General features: G+C 41.6%; 1 protein-coding gene across 1 annotated transcript in view; it reads right to left on the bottom strand.

Moving 5' to 3' along the window:
• MYBL1 (MYB proto-oncogene like 1) overlaps positions 1–22785 on the bottom strand; it is a 610566-nt gene that overhangs the window by 392144 nt on the left and 195637 nt on the right. The window contains exon 7 of the mRNA XM_086965817.1: positions 12106–12177. Within this exon, the coding sequence (XP_086821943.1) occupies positions 12106–12177 (72 nt within the window). The remainder of the gene's footprint in view (positions 1–12105; positions 12178–22785) is intronic.

Here is a 22785-nt window from a genome sequence, read left to right on the forward strand (position 1 = left end):
TATTAGAGGGGGTACACAGTTTTGACTACCTAGGGGTCAAATTAATGGAGAGTTTTAAATGGTCAGGACAACTTACCAAGAGTATGCTGCTAACCGAACATACATCGATTGCCAATATTAGATTGTACAAGCAAAAGAGCTCACGCTCTGTCTCACCGTTACTAGCGGTATGCCAAGGCACAAGGTGCTGCGCTCTATGGTGCCAAGATCTGGGGCTGCGCCAATGTCCATTCATTAGCTACTGTTGAAAATAAATTTGTGAGGTAGTTGGTTTCTGTCCCAACTAGCTCCCTTCTCATCCCACTATACTTCGACCTAGGACTAAAAAGATTTAACGACCAGGCAGCAATTAAAGTTTTAGTGTATTGGGTATGCCTTTGGTCCAAACCCGAACTGCGTGACTACAGAGACTCTCTTATAGACCTATTAAATGGTGCAGGTGTAAAGACAGTACCCTGGGTCAAATTAGGTTTTGATTTGTTCAAAACGATGGGTCTACAAAGGTCATGAAATGTTGCAAATACTCTTTGTAAAGCTGATCTCAATTGCCTAAAAACATCTTTTTTTGTGGGCATATGTTCATGAAGATTACATAAACAACGGGTCAAATGGATCCTTGAGCAACATGTTCTTATATTTTAAGCTTTTTCCACATTTGGAGCCATTTCTTGATACAGTTTCTCTATCTCCAGCCAAAAGTCTGTATGTTCGCTTTGGTCTAGGTACCCTTCCACTAAGAACTTTTACCAATAAATGGAACAAGAACTCGGTTTCTAGCATTTGCCCAGCCTGCGGTTTTGACTGAGTCACACATAACGTTTTTCTGTTCAGAGTACATCGGGTCATGCCTCAAATGGATCAGCTCAATATGTCGAAACTTGGGATTGACTAGATAGCTTGCAGCCCAGAGAATTAAAACAAAAAAAGTGATACATCTCCTGTAATGGTCTTCGCTCTTAGTAAATCTTTACAGGTCGTTTTGAATAAGCGAAGCAAGATTATAACAGTAGTAGTCTAGTGATTACTGCTTATGTTTTGAATATTCCCTGATTTTATAGAATTTATTCTTTTTAGAATTTTATGAGATTTTAAAAACTGTTGATCTTTCTGCTCTTTTGCACTAAGCTCAGGGCAGTTCTTGCACTGATTGTTTACAGGGCCTCCTCCTACACTCGGTAATCACCAGAGGTAACGACGGATAGAGCGGGCCTCAATTTCCTGAGCATGGTCCAGGTGAGGTGAGGTCCAGTCCCCAGTCAAGCTGGATGTCAGCTACGTCCCTTGATGCGGAGGAGTAGTATACAGCAGGTTATATTACTAGACCTGTATTACGGTTTCTTATGACTTATTGCATTGAAGCCCTATTTACGTTATTTAGAGTCACATCTTTGAGTTTCAATGGGTGCTATTCACATTGAATTTATGCAGTAGCAAAGTTCAAGAGCAGAGGCCCTGAAGAAAGCCTAGGGATTGGTTTCCCGCTTGGCTAAAAACATGTTGGCCTTATTTCTGCAGTTATTACTTTAAACTGCCCCTTACACTGTTCTAGTTTTAATTAGGAGTTGAATCCTTGTTCTAATAAATTGTTGACCATTGCGGGTTTCATCATCCTATTTTAATTCACCACCTTCACTGGTTTTTGCACTGCACTTGATTGCAGTTTTGATAAATTATCATGTCACTCATATTCTGTTTTCAGTGAATGTGGGTTTGATCCATTTTATCTTTGTGGGGATGGCAACATATCTCTATGATCAAGAGACATACCATACCGCCATTTGGATGACCAAATGATAAGATTGATCATTAAGATACATTGATGGCAATCCAACTATATGATATTGGATCATACCATGTATAACTCTGTTCACGCTCTTTTTCAAGTTCTGCCGCTTGGGCTTTATTATGACTTTTGCACTACTTGATCTCTAATGATTTAAGGTTAAGTCTGCCATAATATTGGCTTCTAGACCACCGATTCTTTTTGAGTTCATACAGGGATAGTTGAATAGACAGTTTTAAAATGAATATTATATGGACATGTGCTGCTTTACATTTTATATTTCATATATATTTTATTGTATTGTGCATATATACTTTGATGGTTCATGTAAATCAAATAAAGTACTACTACTACTATTGTTTTGTGTAAAAGGGATTCTGAACCTAATGGAGAGGCGGTGTGTTCCCCCAATCTCACGAGTGTAGATGTGAGGTGCTTTACATTTTGTTCAAAGTATCCAAACCCTTTGATGCCTTTTACTCTATAATATATAAAACAACTGTATTCTGAATGAAAAATGTTCATACAGAATTGAAGTTTTGGTGGGGTGACAGTGGCCCACATGCATCAAGCACTTTTTCATTCGTAAACGGTGCGATTCCTTAAATTCGGCCGTTTGCGAATGCAAAAGTGCTTTTTGGGATGCATGAAGCAATTTTAGAATTCGTAACATGTTTGCGAATTCTAAAATTGCGGGTGCTTTTAAGAAGTCGCAGATGTGCGATTTCTTAAAAGCAATGCATCATTATTTTAAAAAGTGCAAATTCGCAAATAGGGTGCCAAATTTACCGAGTGGTTGAACCACTCGGTAAATTTGGAAAAAGTGTTTAAAATGTTGAAAATGCTTTTTTTTCAACATTCATGTTACGGACACACATGTCCTTAGGACATGTGTGTGTGCAACATGATGCGAAAAATACATTTCAGGGGTGCATGGGGGGGGTCCTTTGGACCCCCCCCCTGCACCCATGAAATTTTCTAAGTGCCACTCGCAATTTGCATTGACTCCTATGGGCCTTTTGGCCCATAGGAATCAATGGGAATTGCGAAAATTAACTTAAGAATTCGGTATTTCTTTGGGATTCGGTAAAAATTGCGATTTTTACCGAATCACAAAGAAATACCGAAAAAAATGATGCATAGCATTTTGCACTTCTTAATTTGAGATTCCTTATTTTTCGCAAATTAAGAAATGCAAAATGACACAATGATGCATGTGGGCCAGTGTACAGAAGTGGAGTATTGGTTGAGGGAGGTGAGAATCCACTTCAAATAGAAATCACAATCCTCGGCAGAGTGAACCACAAAAGTAATTAAATAATTCTGTGTTTATCCCTCTAATACGAAAGTAGTTAGGCTTAAATTAGAGGCAATGTATCTAAGTATTTATGCAGCACCCTAACAGTAATAACGTGAAATCCCAACACATGAAAAATCCCAAACCAATTAGAACTAATAGAGGACATTTTACTAAATAAAATAACACCAAAATGACAATAATCCAATCAGTAGAACCAGAGATATGAAAAGTTAAAGTTTAAGGTTTAAAATTGCACCAAAAAGCATTAAGCGCCAACCACAGGCGATCTGGTCGCGCTAGACTACGTCAAACTCAAAAATGAAGGCGGACTCTAATGGAGCGTGGATCGGATACAGGGATCAGGTTTATCCCGGTGTAAAGATTGCATTTGGGCTTAGATAGGTTTCTGGAGAAATTTGGTTGTCTGCAGGGTAAGCTACAAGCTGAATCCTATGTGGGGCTCGATAACAGGAGGTTGCTAAAGAGTGGGGTCTCAACCCGTTCATCGACAAAGTAGTCTGTACAAGGGAAGGCCTCGACATTGGTCCTACAAAAGCCCCTCAGGCTCAGACTTAAAATCTTTTATAGAAGTCAGGTCTACTTCAGCAGGGCGAACCAGCAAGTTGAATTAGACTGTCGATTTGAAGGCTCAACAGTGATCCCGGTTTACCACTGGTTCTTTGGAGGAAAGTTGGCAAAAGGTTTCTAAGTTCCAGCATTTGCAGTATGGACAGTATACTCCAACACCAGCCAAGGGTCCAGGACCTGGGAGGCACCACTTGGGGTTTAGGACTCACTCCAACAGAGGCCAGCATCGGGGGTCCAGGGAAGGTCCAATTAGAAGTGGTCAGCTGGGCAGTTGCACGAAACGCCTCCTGGAGTTTCTGTGTCCCAGTAGCTCAAACAGGTCAGCCAACTCACCCTTGAAGTTACTTGTGGGGTCCTCGGTTCAAGGCAAGCAGGTCAAATCTTTTTTCAGGATTCAAACAGCAGGGAAGTCATTCTTCTGATACTCACAGGAAATTAAGAAAAGGTTCTTTAGTGGTAAAGGCCTGTATCTCACTAACCCTTCTGGTAGATGTGAGAGCAAGGAGAAAAGCAAATTTCCATGCAAAAAACTATAATTAAGCTTTAAGAATGGGCTCGAAAGGCTGCTTCACTAGTTGCGCGAGGACCACATTGAAATGCCATTCTGCGGGTGGAGCTGGCCCTGGTGGGAAAGCTCTGAAGAGTCAATTCATTGCTTTATGAGCCTTGTAGAACAGAGATAGAGGCTGTGCCGAGCGTCTAGATATTAAAATTGCAGTGAGGTGAACTTTGACTGAAGAATAAACCAGGCCTGACTTGGCCAGAGAAAGAAGAGAAGGCAAGATCTGTTACGGAAAAGTGTGGAACAGGTGCAAGCTAATTTGTTGACACATGTAAAAGAATCTTTTCCACTTTAACTGATAAGTTTTGGTCGTATCTTCTGCTACAGACTTAGAATATCTCTGCATTCTTGAGTGATATTTAAGTTACGAAACTCCTAGATGTCAGGACATGCATGCAAGTGAAGAGAGGCCAGCTCCGGATGGCATATTTGACCCTTGTTCAGTGTCAGGAGAGATGGTGCTGGTGGAAGGCAAATGGGCTTGGTCTCGAACAGGAAGAGGAGCTCCAAAAACCAGTGCTGCCTTGGCCACTTGGAAGCAATCATCAGGAGGCCACAACGTTCTATCTTCATCTTAGTGATGACCCTGGGAATCAGTGGGAAGGGGAAAATCATAAGCATAAATCCCAGACCAGCGCATCGAAAGGACATTTCGCCCATATCCCTGTGAGAGAGAATCGACTGGCATAAAAATGGCACTTGGTATTACTGTTCGTCGCGAAGAAGTCCAGCACTGGCTTCCCCCACAATGAGAACATTTTGTTCAACTGGTGGTGATCCAGTTCCCACTCGTGGCAGCTGTCCTTGGTCCTGCTGAAAGTGTCGCTAGTGTGTGGTGCACTACAGAAACGTCATTAGCTTTTAAGGATATGCCGTGGGTTGTGAACCAACTCCACAACTTCTGGGCTTCTTGAGATAGTGTTAAAGATAGAGTTCCCCCCTGTTTGTTGATGAAATGCATGCTCATCGTATTGTCAGTACAGATCAGCACGGAGGATTTTGTAGTCCTTGGGAGGAAAGATAGTAGTGTAAGAAAAATGGCCTTGAGCTCCAAACTACTTATGCGGAAAGACTTTTTAGTTATCGACCACTTTCCATGGATTTGAAGGTCTTGGAAATGGCCTCCCCAGCCCTCCATGGAAGCATCGGTGGTGATGATAAAATCCGGTACTAGAGGCAGAAACCTGAGGCCTTGAGAGAGATGTGGTTTGTGAGACCACCATAACAGCGTGGGGAAATTTCGTGGGGTATTGGAAATCATGTCCTTCGAAGGACCCTACTGGCTGTATCCATTGTAGTTGCAGCTCCTCTTGTAAACGCCTCATCTTGAGGCATGCCAACGGTATAAAGTTTATAGCAGAAGAGATCATGCCTAGGAGCAACGTGAACAGTCTCACAGAAACGTACAGTTTTCGTGCACTTTGAGCCGAGTGTGCTAGCCTCACTTGCCTGTCCTGGGAGAGGACAGCTTTGTTTTGCATTGTGTCCAGATGTCAGAGTCTGACTGGGACTGGTAGAGGACTTTTGCCAATTTTCTGTGAGGCCCAGTTTGAGAAAAAGCGATAGACAGGCCTTTGTGGCTCGGGCAGGTTGTCTTAGGGTTGACATCCAGTCCTCTAGGTAAGGGAATACCTGATGACTTTGCTTGCTGAGAGCTGCCCCTACCAGGGCCATGCACTTGGTGAATATTCGAAAGTCTAATTTGAGGCTGAAGGGAAGGTCCTCGAATTGGTAATGGGTACCAACTACTGTGAAATTAAGATACCTGCGGTATTTGGGATGGATGGGGATATGGAAGTAAGAGTCTACGAGGTCTAGAGGAATGTCAGAGAGAGTTATCATCAGGAAGATTGATTGCGGAGGCATTTGAGCTAGGATAGGTCTCCATTCTACTGATTTCTTGCAAATAAGGAAAAAACAGAGTAAAATCCATTCCCTTTTTGGGCAACCAGGACTTTCTCTAGTACTCCTTTGGCAAGCATTAAGAACGATTCCTTCTGTAGTAAGTGAAGATAAGTGGGGTGCACTCCCCTTGGTGGCTTAGTTGCTGGTTTCTCCGTAAACTCTAGGGTTTGGCCATAAGTGACAAGGTCCAATAATCATCTGTCAAAAGGGATGGTTTGCCATCGATGGATGTAATTGGACATATTCGCAAGTACAGGATGGTGCAGCTGGTACCTGTAGAAGGTCACTGCTTGCGGCCTGTTTGACGGCTCTGAGAATGTGGTCTTATGCAAGGTCCTGGTTGACGGTAGGACTGTTGCTGATAGCCCTGCCTGTATTAGGGCTGGTACGACTCCTACTGCTGTGAGCGTTGGAATCCACCTCTGTAAGAAGAGAAGCAGTACCCACAATCTCGTCGAAAAGGCAACCTGCGATGTTGGAGGGTCCACTGAAGGCCATACTTAGCAGCAGAGGGTTTTCTGCACTAGGATGGGGGATTGAAAGTTGTTCAGGAGATTTCTGCCATGTTCAACAGGAGGTTATATGGTAATGACTGACAATGAAGTGCCTGAGGGCCTTATTTAGAGTTTGAACTAACATGACGCAAACATGGAAGATGTCCCACCAACATATTACACGTACATTATAGCTTTTGGTACTTGGAAAATGGCGGGCGGGATATCTACCACATTTTATTAACCCATTCGCCAAACTCTGAATAAGGCCTAAAGTCAGCCATCAAGTGGGATAGTGCACCAGATCCACAGTCTATGCAAGAATGTCTCAGTTCTGTATATTTAATGTTCAGCTGACCCTCCTATGTTCCAGTAATCCAGACTGTCTAAGCCAATACTTTTAATGTCATATCACCATCCTCCTGGGATTTCTCAATAACAATGGATTTAGGACGGATTGTGTAAATGTTTGGGTGCCTCCTCATGTACCTGCTTGACTCCAATCGGAGCAGTGTCCTGCCAAGGTAATGCTTCAGGAAGAGAAACGCCCAGCCCATGAGGCTGGATGCTTTTGCTGAATGTCTCCGGGCATACCACACTTATATACTATTCCATATGTTTTAAAGCACTCACGATTTAGGTTCTGTAGCATTTAGAAAGGGTTTGCCTGAGTTGGCATTTAAACAAGGTAAGACTTGAACTAAAGAAGACCTCAGTTGACTATTCCAAAAAGGCACCCCAAAGTGTGAAAGGTGCTGTTTCCTCTTGGGGTTTGAAGGGTGAAATAATGAGGACATGGAGCTTATTGTCAGCTAACTGGCCGACTATCCACAACATCCTATAAACAAGGTCACTTTAGGCAACTGATAGAGGCATTTAAAAGCTAGACATGCTACATAAAAGAGGATGCTTTACCAGAGAGGGTGCAAGTGCAGAGTTTTTGCCACTAAACCATAGGTGTGAAACAAAATGGAGGGTGCAGGGATTGTGAAGTACGGCTAGAATGATGCCTGCAGCACGGAACTGAACCTCTTTACAACAGGAACTGTCTCACCTCATCTCAAAGTATTTTGAAAAGTATGGTTTATAATCCATTTCCAATGCATGATATCAATCTGTTGCAACACAATAAGAACACGCTACTTACCTCTAGTAACAGTCTTTCTGGTGGAAGCTCCAACTGCAGAGTGCTCCATTCAAGAGGTGCCAGAATGGATACAAGAACTTCAACAGCAGTGCTCCCATATACCAGTAGGTGGCATAGTGTGACTCCATACTGCCCTGGAAGTTAAGCAGCGGAGCCACACTTGAACACCACCCCTTCGGCGCGGACATCAGTTTCTGGTCTCTTCTCTTTCCACGCTCTCAGACACAAAGTATAGACAAATAATTGGTGACAATCTTCTTCAGTACTCAAGGCAACGGAGGTAACAGTGGGAATGCGCACAGCAGTCCCTCATTTCATTCCAGTCAAAAGGCATCTCTTAGAGTACATTGGAGGAAAACTCAAGTGAGCACAACTGCTGACACTGCACATTCTCTGTTGTTGCAAACGGATCTAACTAGGTACCTCCCCACTGGCTGAAAATGCCTTGTACATGCTTGGATTTAGGAATCCATTTGTAGTCTGGCTGATTGAGTCTACCTGGTTTGTTCTTTCAGGCCTTCAGGGACCATGCTAAGTGGTTGCCTACCAGAAAGATGTTCTGTTGCTCCAATCACTTACAGAGGCTGAGACTCCTGGCAGAGGGCCCAATGACTCCACTCCACTTGGCTTGCACAAAACCACATGGCAGTAGTGGTCTGTAAAAACCTGCACCAGCCTCCCCCTTAAAAGATGGCAGAAAAGCATTTAAGGGCAAGCAGATTGCCCCCAGCTACAGCAGGTCAGTATGGAGCTGGTTCTCCAATGCGGACTAAAGGTGTATTATCTCTACCAATACTAGGTACCACCCCACCCCCCAAATCAGAAGTGAAACATCTGTAACCAATGAGAGCTCTGACTGGTAGAGAGAGTGGCCTGCCAGAGGTCAGTTGGGCATCTGTCAACCACCACTGCAGATAAGCTGTCTCCTGCGAGACCAGTATGGTGTGGGAGTCAGCCCTGATATTGAGCCCACTGGGATGCGAGGTTCCACTACAGAGCCTTAATTTGCTATTGGGCACACAGGATAATCAGGGTTAACGAGGCCAGGAAACCAAGATTCCTTTGAGCCATTCTGACTGACACAAAAGACTGAACCCGACACATCGTGAACATATCCTTAATATCCCAGGCTTGTGGAGGAAAGCCTTGAAAGCCACCATGTCCGGTACTTGCACCAACAAATGAAATTGCTTGCAAGGGCTTCAAGTGTGACTCTGGCTCATTGATAGAGAATCCCAACAATGTCAATTGGCAATCATCTGTAAGTGGTCTTCAACTGACTGCAACAAGTCTGCCTTCAGCAGTCAATTGACGAGGTACAGGAATACATGTACTCCCAACTTCCTAAGATGGGCAACAACCCATGCCATCACTTTTGTGAACATTCAAAGGGCGGAGAGAAGCTAAAAGGGAGCACAGCAAGCTGAAAGAATTATTTTGCCCCACCTTGAACCACTGGTAATGCCTGTGACTTGGCAGAATAGGTATATGAAAATACATGTACTACAAGGATACTATTCAGCATCCTTAGTCCAGAACAGAGAGAATCAGAACTAGTGTGAACATTCCGAATTTGTCTTTCAGGAAAAAGGCATTCAATGGGTGGCATTTCAGGATATGCCGGATGCCTACGTCTTTTCTTAAGATGAGAAAGTAGCATAAATAGCAACCCTCGCCCTTTTTAAAGTACTGTACCAGTTCAATAGCACCCTTGAAGAGTACAAAAATGTACCTCCTGCATCAAGATTGTCAAGTGCTCCTCCGAAATATGTTCTCATGTGGCTGACAGAAGGTGTGTGTAGGAAAAGAAGAATAGGATGTAGCTCCTTTGAAAAGACCGATTTGTGTGATGTAATGCATCACTAGCCATAGAGAAAATGTTAAATCCTGCTCGCCACCAGCCTGGCATGAGCCGTTGGGGAGAAGTTAAAGCGGCTTGATAACCATTGCAGCATGGGAGGAGGAATTAGAGGACTACTGTTCCTGCTTCCCTGTACAGTATCTGCTAGAGCCACATTCAGGGCTCCGAAAGAACTGGACTGTCTGCTGTATCGCTGGTTGGGAAGGCTGACAATGCTTATCGGCCAGCCCCCAGGAATAACCTTAAAATGTTCTGAAATAATGGGACAATTGCTTTGCGTGCATCAGAAACACCAAAGATCATGAAGTGAGGCTTGGCTGTCTTTAACTTTTTCTAGCACAGAGTGCACTTTATCCGCAAACAGTCTGGACCCATCAAAGGGCATATCTATTAGGAACATGTGCAATCGCCACAGAACCCAGACGGCCTCATCCAAGCATGCCTCCTAAGAATGATAATAGTGCCAATAGCTCGGCAAACGCTATTTGTTGCATCTAGGTCTGCAAAGATGATATACTTTGCTACATCCTGTCCATCAGGTATTGTCTGAGCAAGAGAGTCTCTGAGGTCCTCTAGGTCGTATTGTCTGAGAAAGATCTCGGTGGCCAAGCCCTACAGAGCACAAGTCTTCCTGCCCAGCAAACAAAGTTCACTTATGGACCAAGGGGCCAAGCTTCCAAAACAACACCTTCTTTTACCAAAAGCATCAGTCCTTTTGGATTCCCTTTCTGGAGGATTTGTCAGGAATGAATTAAGATTGCCTTTGCATGTTGAGGCTTGCACAACAAGGCATTCAGGTTTAGGGTTCTTGGTTAGGAAGTCCAGATCACTGGATGCAAGTCTACAGCGTGAGGATAATGACCAGCTAACTGAGAGACAAGAACAAGGCTTAGGCCATGTAGCCATAAAAATAACAGAGAGAGCATCATTAAATGGTAGCAAGGGCTCCGATGATGTTGGACCTGGAGAGAGAATATCTGTTAGAAACTTGTTTTCTTCTTTAGCAGCTGCAGATCTAGCACCTGTGCTGTACTCCCAACACTGCCGCAAACGAGGTACTTTCTTCCGACATTGGTTCAGGCTTCAACATGAGCACTGGCACTGAAGGTTCTATAGGTCCTGGTGGATGATGGTTTCTGCACTACTGCAACATGAACTGGCGTTGAAGTCTGTCCCAGAGTGGGTATGGCTCCAGGAAAGGGTCCCAGGGAGATAGACTGCATCAAAGAAGGACATGCCGGTGGTAATCTGACAAGAGGCCCTTGGGTGCACCTTGGGACCAAGACAAACTAGGGAATCAGTTCTAAATTGGAGACTTCGAAGAGGTGTGATTTGCATCTTGATGCCCAAATACATTCTATTTCGAATCAGAGTCGCGGAACTTGTAGAGTTCTGCTTAGTCTTTTTTCATTCGCGCATGTATTCTACTTAATCCCAGACTTCAGGCAGGAAGTGGTGAATTGCTCAAGTGAACAGGGACAGATACACTGGGATTGCTACTTGGAGTTGGAGAGAAAGCAAGACCTGTGCTTCAACTGCAACCTCCAATCGCCTTCAGTGATGTTGAGTTTCACTTTCTGGTCTTGGATAGCTTTCAGGTGCATGAGGGCACACATGATGCACAACTTAAGAGTTGTGACCTGAGCACAGACACCAAACACACATCTTGCTGGTCTGTAACCAAAATCTGCTTCCTGCAATCAATGCAGTGTGAAGCCTGTGGTTTATTAAGGTAATGCAGTTACATAGCACACTGTATAAAATAGTTTTGGAAAGCATCAATAAATTGATAACAGATGCAAGCAGAGCATAGAATGAGCACTGAAAGCCATGGAACGAAAGAAAATTATGGCAGTGCAAAGTGGTGGTGTTTATATGCAGCTCAGAGCCAAGGTAGATGCACACCACCATCGACCACCACACCGGAGAGCTGTTGTTAAAGTTCTCTGGATCGAGTCTGGTGCCTGGAGATATTCTAAAGGTGAGAAACCTGCTGTTAAAATTAGCCAATAGAAGCAATCAGCACTCTTCACTTCGGTTTGCACTGAAATGCTTCAGAGCCAAAAAAGGAATAAGCAGTGATACAAAAATAACAAGGAAATATTTACAATAATATTAGTATCGTAGATGAAGATATAACAGTGTATTATTAAAATTAAGTGGCAACAAAGTACATTACATGTTGCCAGCCATTAAATTATTGTATTATTGGAAGGTTTTCCAGAGCAAATAAACTGGTGAATGAAAGAAATGTTTTGTGAATGCAATGATGCCAAGGCATGAATCCCATATTTAAAAAGTAAAATAAACTTGACATGTTTATTTGCAAGAATAAATAATACCACTTGTACCAAATACAAGAATAACACTGATCTTTAGTCTGCTGATGGCATATGTGTGGTGTGTTTTTCATATAAAGTTATGTTCATAAATAATACAGATTTTATCAAACACTAACATCTAACCTGGATAAGTGCAAAAGAGTTCTGAACATTTTCACTGCTGCTTTCTGGTGACACGTACTGGTAGCCTGGGATCTAGAAGTAAGAACATATAAAAGAATGTAAGAACGTTTGAGCAATAGAGTTTTATTTATTTATTCATTTTCTTTTACCCAAAAGACAAAGCATTTGTGTTATTTTCCTTCACTGCAGCGTCTTGCTAATGGGATACCCCTTCTACTGATCTATATCACCAGTTCTCCAGCAGTATTATTTGCACCTATATCTAAAGTTTGAAATGCCTCTCTCAAAGTCAGAAATTCAGAAAAATTATTTTAACTTTAAATTAAGGGCGAACCAAAATGTTATTTTGGAAGCAAAATCTTGCATAATTTCCACTACTGCATTACCAACATTTCCTGTAAATTATGTGTTTTTTGGCTCAGGCCAATTATGAGATTTGTCCTCGTATGTACATACCAAAGAAAATCTTGGGAGATATATATATATTGGCACAAGCTTACTTTTAAACACCGTATTTCTAATTATACATGCTTAAGTAGCCATCACTGCAAGTCATCAAACATGACAGTGGTATATTCAGAGACAAACATAACCGGTCAATTCATCTGTAAGAAGGCATGCACGCCATCTTTTCACAACACGTTAAAACTATTTAAAAAAAAAAACACAAGCAGAATGCCCTGTGGCATGCAAGAAAAAAACGAAGGCTTTCTCCAGAGAACAGAGAGCCAATCTCAGAAGATCTCTTAGAATGAAGCAATGCCATTTTAATGGGAAGGATGCCCACACTGCAAAAATAGTGGTTCCTGTAAAGTAGGAAAGGTTATTTACTTGAAATTGTAGTTCTCCCAAGTTCCCCATCATGGAAATCTCACTGAATTCAACATTTAATATCCTCACCCATCTGTAGAAACCAAGGAGCACTTGAATATCCTTCCCCCCTATCTGTATGTAGGAAATATTAACTGAGTGTATTCCTTTTTCATTTAAAAAGAAAGCCAGATGAAATTAGAAATGAAAATATGTAGAACCATGTTGTTTAACTAAGGGTTTCTAGCTATGTTTAACTAGAAAAAGGAGACTAGATGGTAGAAAACATGGCAGATAAGCAGGAGTAGTTTATCTGAAGAAAACACAAATCCCCCTGCTGAATTAATCAACCCACAGCAATGGTAACTGGAGACCAGTTTATTCTGACCGCTTAGCCGGACTGTTTGACTCCCATGCTTAAACAGGTCATGGTCCTCCAGGAAGATGTGGAGAATGACAATCTACACCTTCATTGAAGATTCCCCTGCCGAAGAAGTAGGATTATGTGTATGTTACACTGAACATGTATTGATTTGTTCAAATGAATAACTATAAAAATCTGTTACATAGGTCTTCGTATTAGTCGTATATTTGCCTGGGACAAGGGTTACCTCTAAACAATCCACATGCCCTATTGCTGAAATTGCATTCAGAATAAAAGCTCCAAACCATAGCGAACAATGGTTTCAAATACTCTTCGTAATGATCAAAATAAAATACAATACAATTAAAATATGCATCCTAATAATTTAGTATTAAAGGAACATGTGCAAATATCTCCCTTTTGCTGGACTGAAATAATAAAACCAAAATGTATTCAGCTTTGATGAACCATCACTGTCCATTTTACAAGAACTGGTCTTATCAATAGGTAAAGATGTCATATCACCCCTGCCAAGCCTAAGGAGCTTACTCCTAATTATGTACTCTTTTGAATGTAAATAACTAACTCATCTATGCTCTTTTCTAAATGCAACTTTACCTAAGAAAATATTATGGTTAAATTGTCCATTTCATTTTCAGTAAACTACTAATTTAAAAAATCAAGAGATATTAGAAGCTAGTGCCTTATAAAAATATTTTTAATATGAACTTAATGAGCTCAAGCAAGCAAATGATATTTTTTTTAATCCAATGTATTTAATAATAAACATTTTCAGGCGCTACGCAGCTTGAAATTCATAGGCATATCAGTCAACTTCTATTCTATTGGCTTGTATCACTTAAGCTACGGGAAGCCCAAAAGCCTTTTTCATAATGAGAACCTTTAGGGCAGAAAAATGGTTTTACCCTCAAAGACTAAATGTTCAGCTCCATATCAGACCAGCGGAACAATTTTCCCCATTTATTTGCATAATGAGAGTTTGGGCAGAAAAGTCCCCATAAAGATGGTTAACTACCGTAAGCCATTCAATCAGCTCAGTACCTTGGATTTCATCCATTTACAATGCGGTGACCAAGTCAAGGAATTGGAGAGTCCTGTGCCTAAGTACTGCTATAAGTCATCAATTTCCAAATTATTTTTAATTTATCACCAACTAAATTTGTTTTGTCCATTACCAAATTACAGTACTTTAGATTTTTTTTAGCATTGATGGCGAGTTTACTGGATGAACAGTAGTCTACAGCAAAAATGAAACAGTCAAAATGTAGATTACCCAATTTAGGACAAAACGAGTTTGGTGAAACTGAGGAAAATTCCATGCTTAGACATCCAGGTAAAAAGTGGAGAAACCAACAATGGTATGATAAAGCTTAAGTGGAGGAAAATGAACAAATGGAATCTAAAAATAGGCCAGACACACCTGGAAACCAATGGTAGAATCAGTCCAGACAGAAGATGTTTTGAACAAACAGACTGATCTTCAGGCAGCTGCTTTGTAACATTTACCAACAAGGCAGTAGTAACTCTGCTTCTCTTCCAGGGGATACTCATCAAATTCATAAGCACTGAATAGTCCCGCCCACGTGCTATCAGTGTGGTTTTGTTCTCCTGTACCAATAAAGGTTCTTTACATACAACGGCATCAGAGTGCTTCCCATAAAGGGCAACCTTTTGCAGAGTGCATTTTAGGCGGCGGCCCGGCCGCCGGGAGAGCACCACCTCATTGAACGGGGTGCCATGCAATCTGGTAATTACCGAATCTCTTGTTGGGGACGCTGTGCTGGATTAATGGAGACACGTCAAACTGAGGCCCATCTGAGGGCTTGGAATTGCTGTGGCAGTATCTAAGTGTGCGGTGATCGATCTACGATCTGCCATGGACTACAAAGCCCAGCATTCAGCTTTGTGATATATAAGTGGCCCATTCAGGGCGTGCTTTCCTGTAATAAATGCAGGGAATGGTCCGGAAAAGGCACACACCTCCATCCTCGTCCACGCCTCTGAGGAAGAAGGCATTTAAACTTCGAAACGCGTCAGGAGATTTGGACGCAGTTGGACTTCCAGGAGCTATCGGTGTGGTTTTGTTCTCCTGTAGCAAATAAAGCTTCTTTACGGCATCAGAGTGCTTCCCACAAAGGGTAACCTTTGGCAGTATATATATATATATATATATATATATATATATATATATTCAGTTAAGAAACCATAGGTTTCAAGCCTTATATAGTTAGGAATTAGCATTTAAAAAAACTTTTGAAATTCTCTCAAAAAACTATACGTTTTAGGGGTGTTATAGTTAGCTGGACATTTCACTCATACAAAACCATTGAAATTGCTCTTATATAGTTAGTTGTACTAACTATATTTCGCGCACTGCTGATGATGTCACATAGTACATCATTCATGACATGGTCAGTGACATCTCAAATGACATCACTGATGACATCACTGATGACATCATCCACGTGACAATCACATACACTAGTAAAATCTTTCGTCACTCTGTAAAATACAGAGTCATATTTGAATCCATTGACACAGCAATACAAGTATCTAAAAACCCACTCAGTGATTCCTAGATGTATACACACATCTAATCACTTACCTGTAGATTCACTCATACATGCTGTCAATGAAAATAGAACACTATCAAAGGTTTTTTTACTTCTAATTCCTAACTATACAAGGCCTGAAACCTATGTGTTTTTCAGTGAATTTGCAAGGTTTTTTAAAATGCTAATTCCTAGCTATATCGGGCCTGAAACCTATGGTTTTTTCATTGAATTTCGAAGGTTTTTTAAATGACAATTTTTAAATGTTTATTTTTTTTTTATACTAATTTAGTAAATTTTTGCAGGCAGGTGTTCAGAGGGCACGCCCCCTTTTTACAACACTCTGCAGAGCAGCTCCAAGGCGCTTACTGGAGATACCTGTTGGACTAGTTCCCTCTAGGGGACCTCTGTATTGAACAGGAATTAATTCCCCAAGTTAAACTGTGCAAACATGCCCTGTAGAGTGTTCTAAATTGGGGGATTAATTTCCCTTGCATACTGGGGTCCCTAGGGGCCAACTAGCCCACCATGAGCCTCCATTATGCGCCAGGGGGCTGCAATACTTTTCCCTGGGGTCGGCGGTCCCCGGGGCAGTGTAGGGGGGGGGGATTGGGGCCCCCCACACTTCTTTATCACTATGCCCCGCAAATTTGTCCCCCCGGGGGATAATTTGAAAAAAAAAAACAGGTTTAAAAAAAAAAAAAAAAAAATTGGCCTTGGGGGTCCTGTGGGACCACCTGGGCAGGCCTAGGGGGTCAGGGTGTTTCTACCCTGCCCCCTTTTTGTGTTCTACACGTTTGTTTTTCTGCTTTTTTGTGCCTCAGTCTACTGAGGCACAAGATGGCTGCCTTCAATTTCTGTTTTGGAGTGTTGACAGACAGTGGCAGCAAATCAGCATGCAGCTCGTGCACGGGAAGGTGCTCGCACGGTGCGCGCACAGTGCGCGCTTATAGATATATAATTTTTTTCAAATTCGATTTGCTCAACAACTACTGGAGGGATTTACACCATTTAAACAAAAGGGCGATCTGCGAATCAGTCCTATTGAAAATAACATGAGAAAAACACGTTTTGGGACCCCCCTTTTTTATCGGCCCCCACTTGACGAATCTACCCGAGACTTTCAGGGAAGAAGCGGAGCGGAGCGGGCCATCTTCTTTGAGACATTCGCGAAGATTCGTCCACCGGCGACAAAGTTATTCCCAATAGAATGTTACGGATTTCCTATGGAAACTAGGTCCTAACTATATATACCTACTGGCGACCGCCAGTAGGTTATATATATTATGCAGTATAAACCATATTAGGCTTAAATATGCTTATATAATGCAGCCAGAACTGGACTCCTGAAAAGAGCTTTCAATCTCTTGGTAACTGGTAATAAATGCATGAAATGATCAATCTGGAAATAGATCTTCATATATTGCCTTGCCAGTATGGATCAGTCCATAACAGAGTAATAGATATTCTGATTTTCCAATACCCTTGTGTCTAGCTAAACTATCACAAAAGGTTCTCTTAACATTAAGCGTGTGCAGTGGCGGTCACTCCATTAGAGTAAGCCACAATTGTTAAATGCGTTTCGCCGGTAACACCGGCTTGTTCACCAACAATTTACATAAAGTTTCTTCCTTCATTTAACTTACTACAACACCACCTGATGACTACAAAATAATAAAGTTTGAAGAAAGACTGGTAGTTCATTACTAAGCACATTACGATTGAAATGTAATTAATCACGTGGTGTTGTAGTAAGTTAAAGGGAACGAAGAAACTTTATGTAAATTGTTGGTGAACAAGCCGGTGTTACCGGCGAAACGCGTTCAACAATTGTGGCTGACAATTAAAATATCTGCACACGGAGTCGGCGTCGACATTTCTTTATGGAAAAGCAGTTTGTTACCGGACTGTGCTTGGGAGACAATTGGTCGACGCGCCCTCTGATCAGGAGGCGGAGGGAGTAACCTGGCTGTTTGGAGGAGTTTGTGAACCTCCGCCCCCTTCAACAGGTAATACAGGAGAGTGGGATCGCATCCAGGGCAGCGTGGAGTGGTGGCAGCACCTCGTGGATATCGGAAGCACTCGGGGAGTCGGAGGACCCGCTGGGAGCTACCCTGACCTCGAAGGTAAGATCACAGCACAGAGCCCTGAAGGGAAGAGGGAAAACAAGCGAACACTGAATAAGTCTGGGGTATTGATACCCAGAGTCACTGGTGGTTCTCCGTGCCTGGATTTATCCAGTAAGAACAATATTAAAAATGTCAGCTGCTGAAGTAAAGGAGAGGGAGGAGGCGGCGCTTGCAATATTTAGTGATGAAACTTCAATCACTCAGAGAGAGACTGCAAAAACCAGCACAGTACTGGTCTCAGATTTAATGGCGAGACTTAAAAGATTGGAAAAGCTGAAACGTGCAGAGCTTTCTAAGTGGTGGGAGGCCAAATCTTTGACACGCTACCTAAAGGTTAAGAGAGTCCTGAGGGGACTTTGATTCTTGGTGGCACCTACTTACGAAGACCCAAATCCAAATATGTTAAAGGAATGGGCAGATACTAATTAGGAGGCTTCAAGAAGGATGTTAGCCATACTTGTCAATTATGCAGACATTGATCGGGCCAAAATCTTAGAATAAATAGAACAGATTTAGGCAATGTTGGATAAAGAGACGGACCAGGAGGTGATGAATTAATTCAAGAGTGAAATGAAATTGATTGTTGAAACTAGAAGCGACAATTAAAGAAAGAAAGGCACAAATGTTTCTAAGGGATAAATTAGACTATGACCGTGGCCAGATCTTTACATTTGCCAAGAAATTTGACAACTTAAGAAAACAGAGGCTTAACTATTCAGGAGGAAAGTCGCGGGAACTACAGTCTGAGCATAGTAGCCTACAAAGCTCTGAATTGGATACAGATTTGAAGGAAGGCCAGAGTGTGGGGGTAGCTGCTTCAGTTCCATCAGTAATTGATGAATTCGATTTTTTTAACAAGAAGAAAGACGCTTCAACCTCCGCCCACGCCCTCCGGCAAACATCAGGCCTCCAAGGGGAAGAGGCAGAGGAGGCAGAGGAGGCACAGGCGCAAAGAGGCAAAACACTACAAGCGGCAATGGGAAAAACAAATCAAAAACCAGCAAGTAATTCACAAGAATAAGGCCACAGACATCAACCTTACAAATGTCGTTCTGACAAAAAAAAGAACGAAACATTCTTGAGTTGGGTTTATCCTTTTGTCCTACAAGTGACATCGATTATGTTAAAACAAGGGTAGACATCTTTAAATTTACTACCTCTCTGAAGCTTAAGAAGTTTTTTGCAGTAGCCCAAAAAAGGAAAGATGTGTCAACAAGTGGAATTGAAACAGATGGACTTTCCAACCTAGCAGTGGATGATATGAATCTGATGCTAGAAATCAGGGAAATGGATGGTACACAAATTGATGAGCCCAGAAGGGATGCCAAGCACTCGTACACGAGCTTTGGAACTGGCACAGGAAAACCGTTTGGAAATTGAGGTTGAAGCACCTACGAGGTTCCGACCAAATTCTAAATTCACACCAATGACCAACAGAGACTCAGTTGATGTTTATAATGAGTTAGTTGTGAATGACATAAAGAACTTGTGTCAAACAATAAATGCTAAAAAGAATAGAAAAAATTCCCAACAAGACCAAGAGTATTATTCTCTGGTTAACAAACTTGCATGTAATGACCAATGCATTGTGCGTGAAAGAGCCATATCTTAAAGAGGCATACAACCAGTTGGATAATCATTTAAATTATGCAAGGATTGGCAAAGAAGCAATGTTGGCTAAACCCAATGATTACAACAATGCCTAACTAGAGTGGTAAAGACGAGGTTTGATCACGAATGATGAAATGTTATATCTTAAGATCAGCAATCCTACTACTCCTGTGTTTTACCTAATACCCAAAGTTCATAAAAATCCGCAATGCCCCCCAGGTAGGCCAATTATTTTGGCCATTGCAAGTGGGTTTGAGAATATGTCCAAATATGTTGATTTTTTTCTTGCCCCTTTTGTGAAGATCTACAATTTGTAATGGGAATCTGATTATTTCTTATTAACAATTGATGCCACAACACTCTACACGAGTATCAAACAGTCAGATGGGTTAAATGCCATTAAGTTCTATCTAGGTCAGCAGCCGCTGAAATTTTGGCACCATACCCAAATGCTACTGACAATGACAAAGATGCGTCTTGAGAGCAACTATTTTTTGTTCAATGGCGAGCTCTTTCACCAACTGTACGGAACTGCGATGGGCACCTGCTTAGCCCCCAGCTATGCTAATTTGATTATGGGCTGGTGAGAGGAGCAGGTGGTCCAGAAGCAGTGGCACAAGGAGTGGTATGAAAATGTAAAGTTTTGGTACTGTTTCATTGACGATCTCTTTGTGGTCTGGAGAGGGTCAAAGGGAGCAGCACTTGATTTTGTTAGCAATTTACAAAACAATAATCTAAATTTGAAATTGACCGGTGAAATGAGTGATAATACTATAAACTTCCTGGATGTAACTGTGTATGGGGAGACAAAGTTATTTCACAAACAGACTGTTGGCAACACCCTTCTTCACGCTACAAGCTTCCACCCTAACAACTTGATGCAAAATTTTCCTTATGGGGATTTTTTTAGGGCTATAAGGAATTGTAGTAATAGCCAGGATTTGGAAGCAGAATTAGAATTCCAGAGAGGGCGCTTTGCAGAAAGAGGGTATCCCCAAGACTGGATTTGTACAGCTATCCATAAGGCACGTAATGAGTCTAGGGAAGAAATCCTATTCAATAAGGCTAAAAGTATTAAACACGTGTGTGACGAAGGAAAAAGCGATCAATGCAGAATGATTACCAGTTACAAAAAACAATATGTTGAAGTAAGGAAGATTTTACAGAAGCACTGGCATATTGTCTCCAATGATCCAATACTAAAGAAAGTGGTCACGAGTCAGCCCCTAATAACCTTCAGAAAATCCAAATAACAAATCAATCACTAGTTAGTAATATGTTACCAGCTCAAAGTAAACAATCAAGTAAAAGTTGGTTAAAAAGGAAGGATGGCTTTATAAAATGTATCAAATGTAAGGCCTGCACTTATGGGAAGAATACCTCCAGTTATGTAGTGAGGTTTTCATCTAACATTAGAAAGATCAAGGGACAGTTTACATGTAAGACAGATTTTGCGGTCTACGTGCTTCAGTGCCCTTGTGGCCTGAGTTACGTGGGCAGCACTATCCTACCTGTCCATAAACGAATCCTGCAACATATCCGTGCCATTAAAAATGGGGATAAAACATACCCCTTGGCCAGGCATTTCGAGTACAATCATGGGAAAAACTCAACAGGTCTAGAATACTTGTGGTGGATGCAGTCCCATTGAGTGAGAGGGGAGGGGACAGAGTAAGGAAGCTAAGGAGATTGGAGTCCAATTACATTATCATGCTCAACACTAACACCCCTGAGGGACTGAATATGGAGAAAGATTTCCACACACATTTGTAAGAATCAGGAAAAGAGTATTGATAAGAATGAGATTTTGATGATAGTCCTCGCTGTCATGTGGTTTTAACTTGTTTATTTTCCTTTATACTTTTCAATTTTGGGGAATGAAGTTATTGACTGGTATTAAGAGTGCTGGCTTCGATAAAGCCTTAGAGGCGGCTTAATCATGGTTGATGCCCACTTGGGCTATATTTCTCAGTATAAGACCGTTATATACATTGGTTGAAGCCCACTTGGGTTCAATTGTTCTAAATCTGAGGTCACAAATAATTGTTCTTGGACAAGCTAGGAGATAATTTACTCAGTCGGGTGCCATGAATCTCGGCTTAAAAAATGAGCTAAGCAGGAATGTCGTTTAAAATTTATACCCGGGTTTAATGTGCATTTGACCACAGTGCCGGAATAGCTCACTAAGGCAAGACCGGGTACTGTGAAAGAAACTTTAACAAATTTTAGTGAATGTAAACGGGGTTCGATCCTCCTATACCAGAAACTAATTGGTGTACAAGGCATTATGAATTTTATTGTGAATTTATATACAAAGATATTTATTTGTGTATTGAGAAATTATAATTTGTTACATAGATTTATTTGCCTATGAAATGCACTCGCAATGGATTAATTACATTTAAATCGTAATATGCTTAGTAATGAACTACCAGTCTTTCTTCAAGCTTTATTATTTTGTAGTCATCACATGGTGTTGTAGTAAGTTAAATGAACGAAGAAACTTTATGTAAATTGTTGGTGAACAAGCCGGTGTTACCGGCGAAACGCGTTCAACAATTGGGGCTGACAATTAAAATATATGCACAAGGAGTCGACATTTCTTTATGGAAAAGCAATATATATATATATATATATATATATATATATATATATATATTTATATTCCACCAAGATTGCCCTGCAAAAGAGACACACTCCTCCAGCTGGTCAGATAACAATCTTTTATTTGCAAGGAAACAGGAACTCAGCTCCGTTTAAATGTCCTTTAGCCTAACGCGTTTCAGAGCATTCATGCTCTTTCATCAGAAGCCAATTAAAAAAACACAACTCCTTTTGGCACGTACCTCCGTTCCCTGCGTGCTTCATTAATTACGTCACTGGCCTCCGGTGTGCCATTCTGGTAAAGTCAATTTGCAATGCACGCCGGAACTTGTGGTTCCTAATTAGTGCCCACTGGAGGGCTAATATTGGTCCAAAAACTATTGAAAAGGCACACAACCACTGGAGGTGTATAATGGGCACTAATTAGGAACAATAAAGAACAAAAAGAGTTGGAGGGTCTGTGAACCAAAAGTCCGAGTCTACAGGGTCCTTGATAATTAGCTACACTTTTAGATTGCACTGAACCAGACCAAAGTGGTCACAAGACACTAGGTGTATGATAGATATCCTATCAGCCCACCCACTTGGC

The sequence above is a fragment of the Lissotriton vulgaris genome, chromosome 4_1 (assembly GCF_964263255.1).
Source record: "Lissotriton vulgaris chromosome 4_1, aLisVul1.2, whole genome shotgun sequence".
Lineage (NCBI taxonomy): Eukaryota > Metazoa > Chordata > Amphibia > Caudata > Salamandridae > Lissotriton > Lissotriton vulgaris.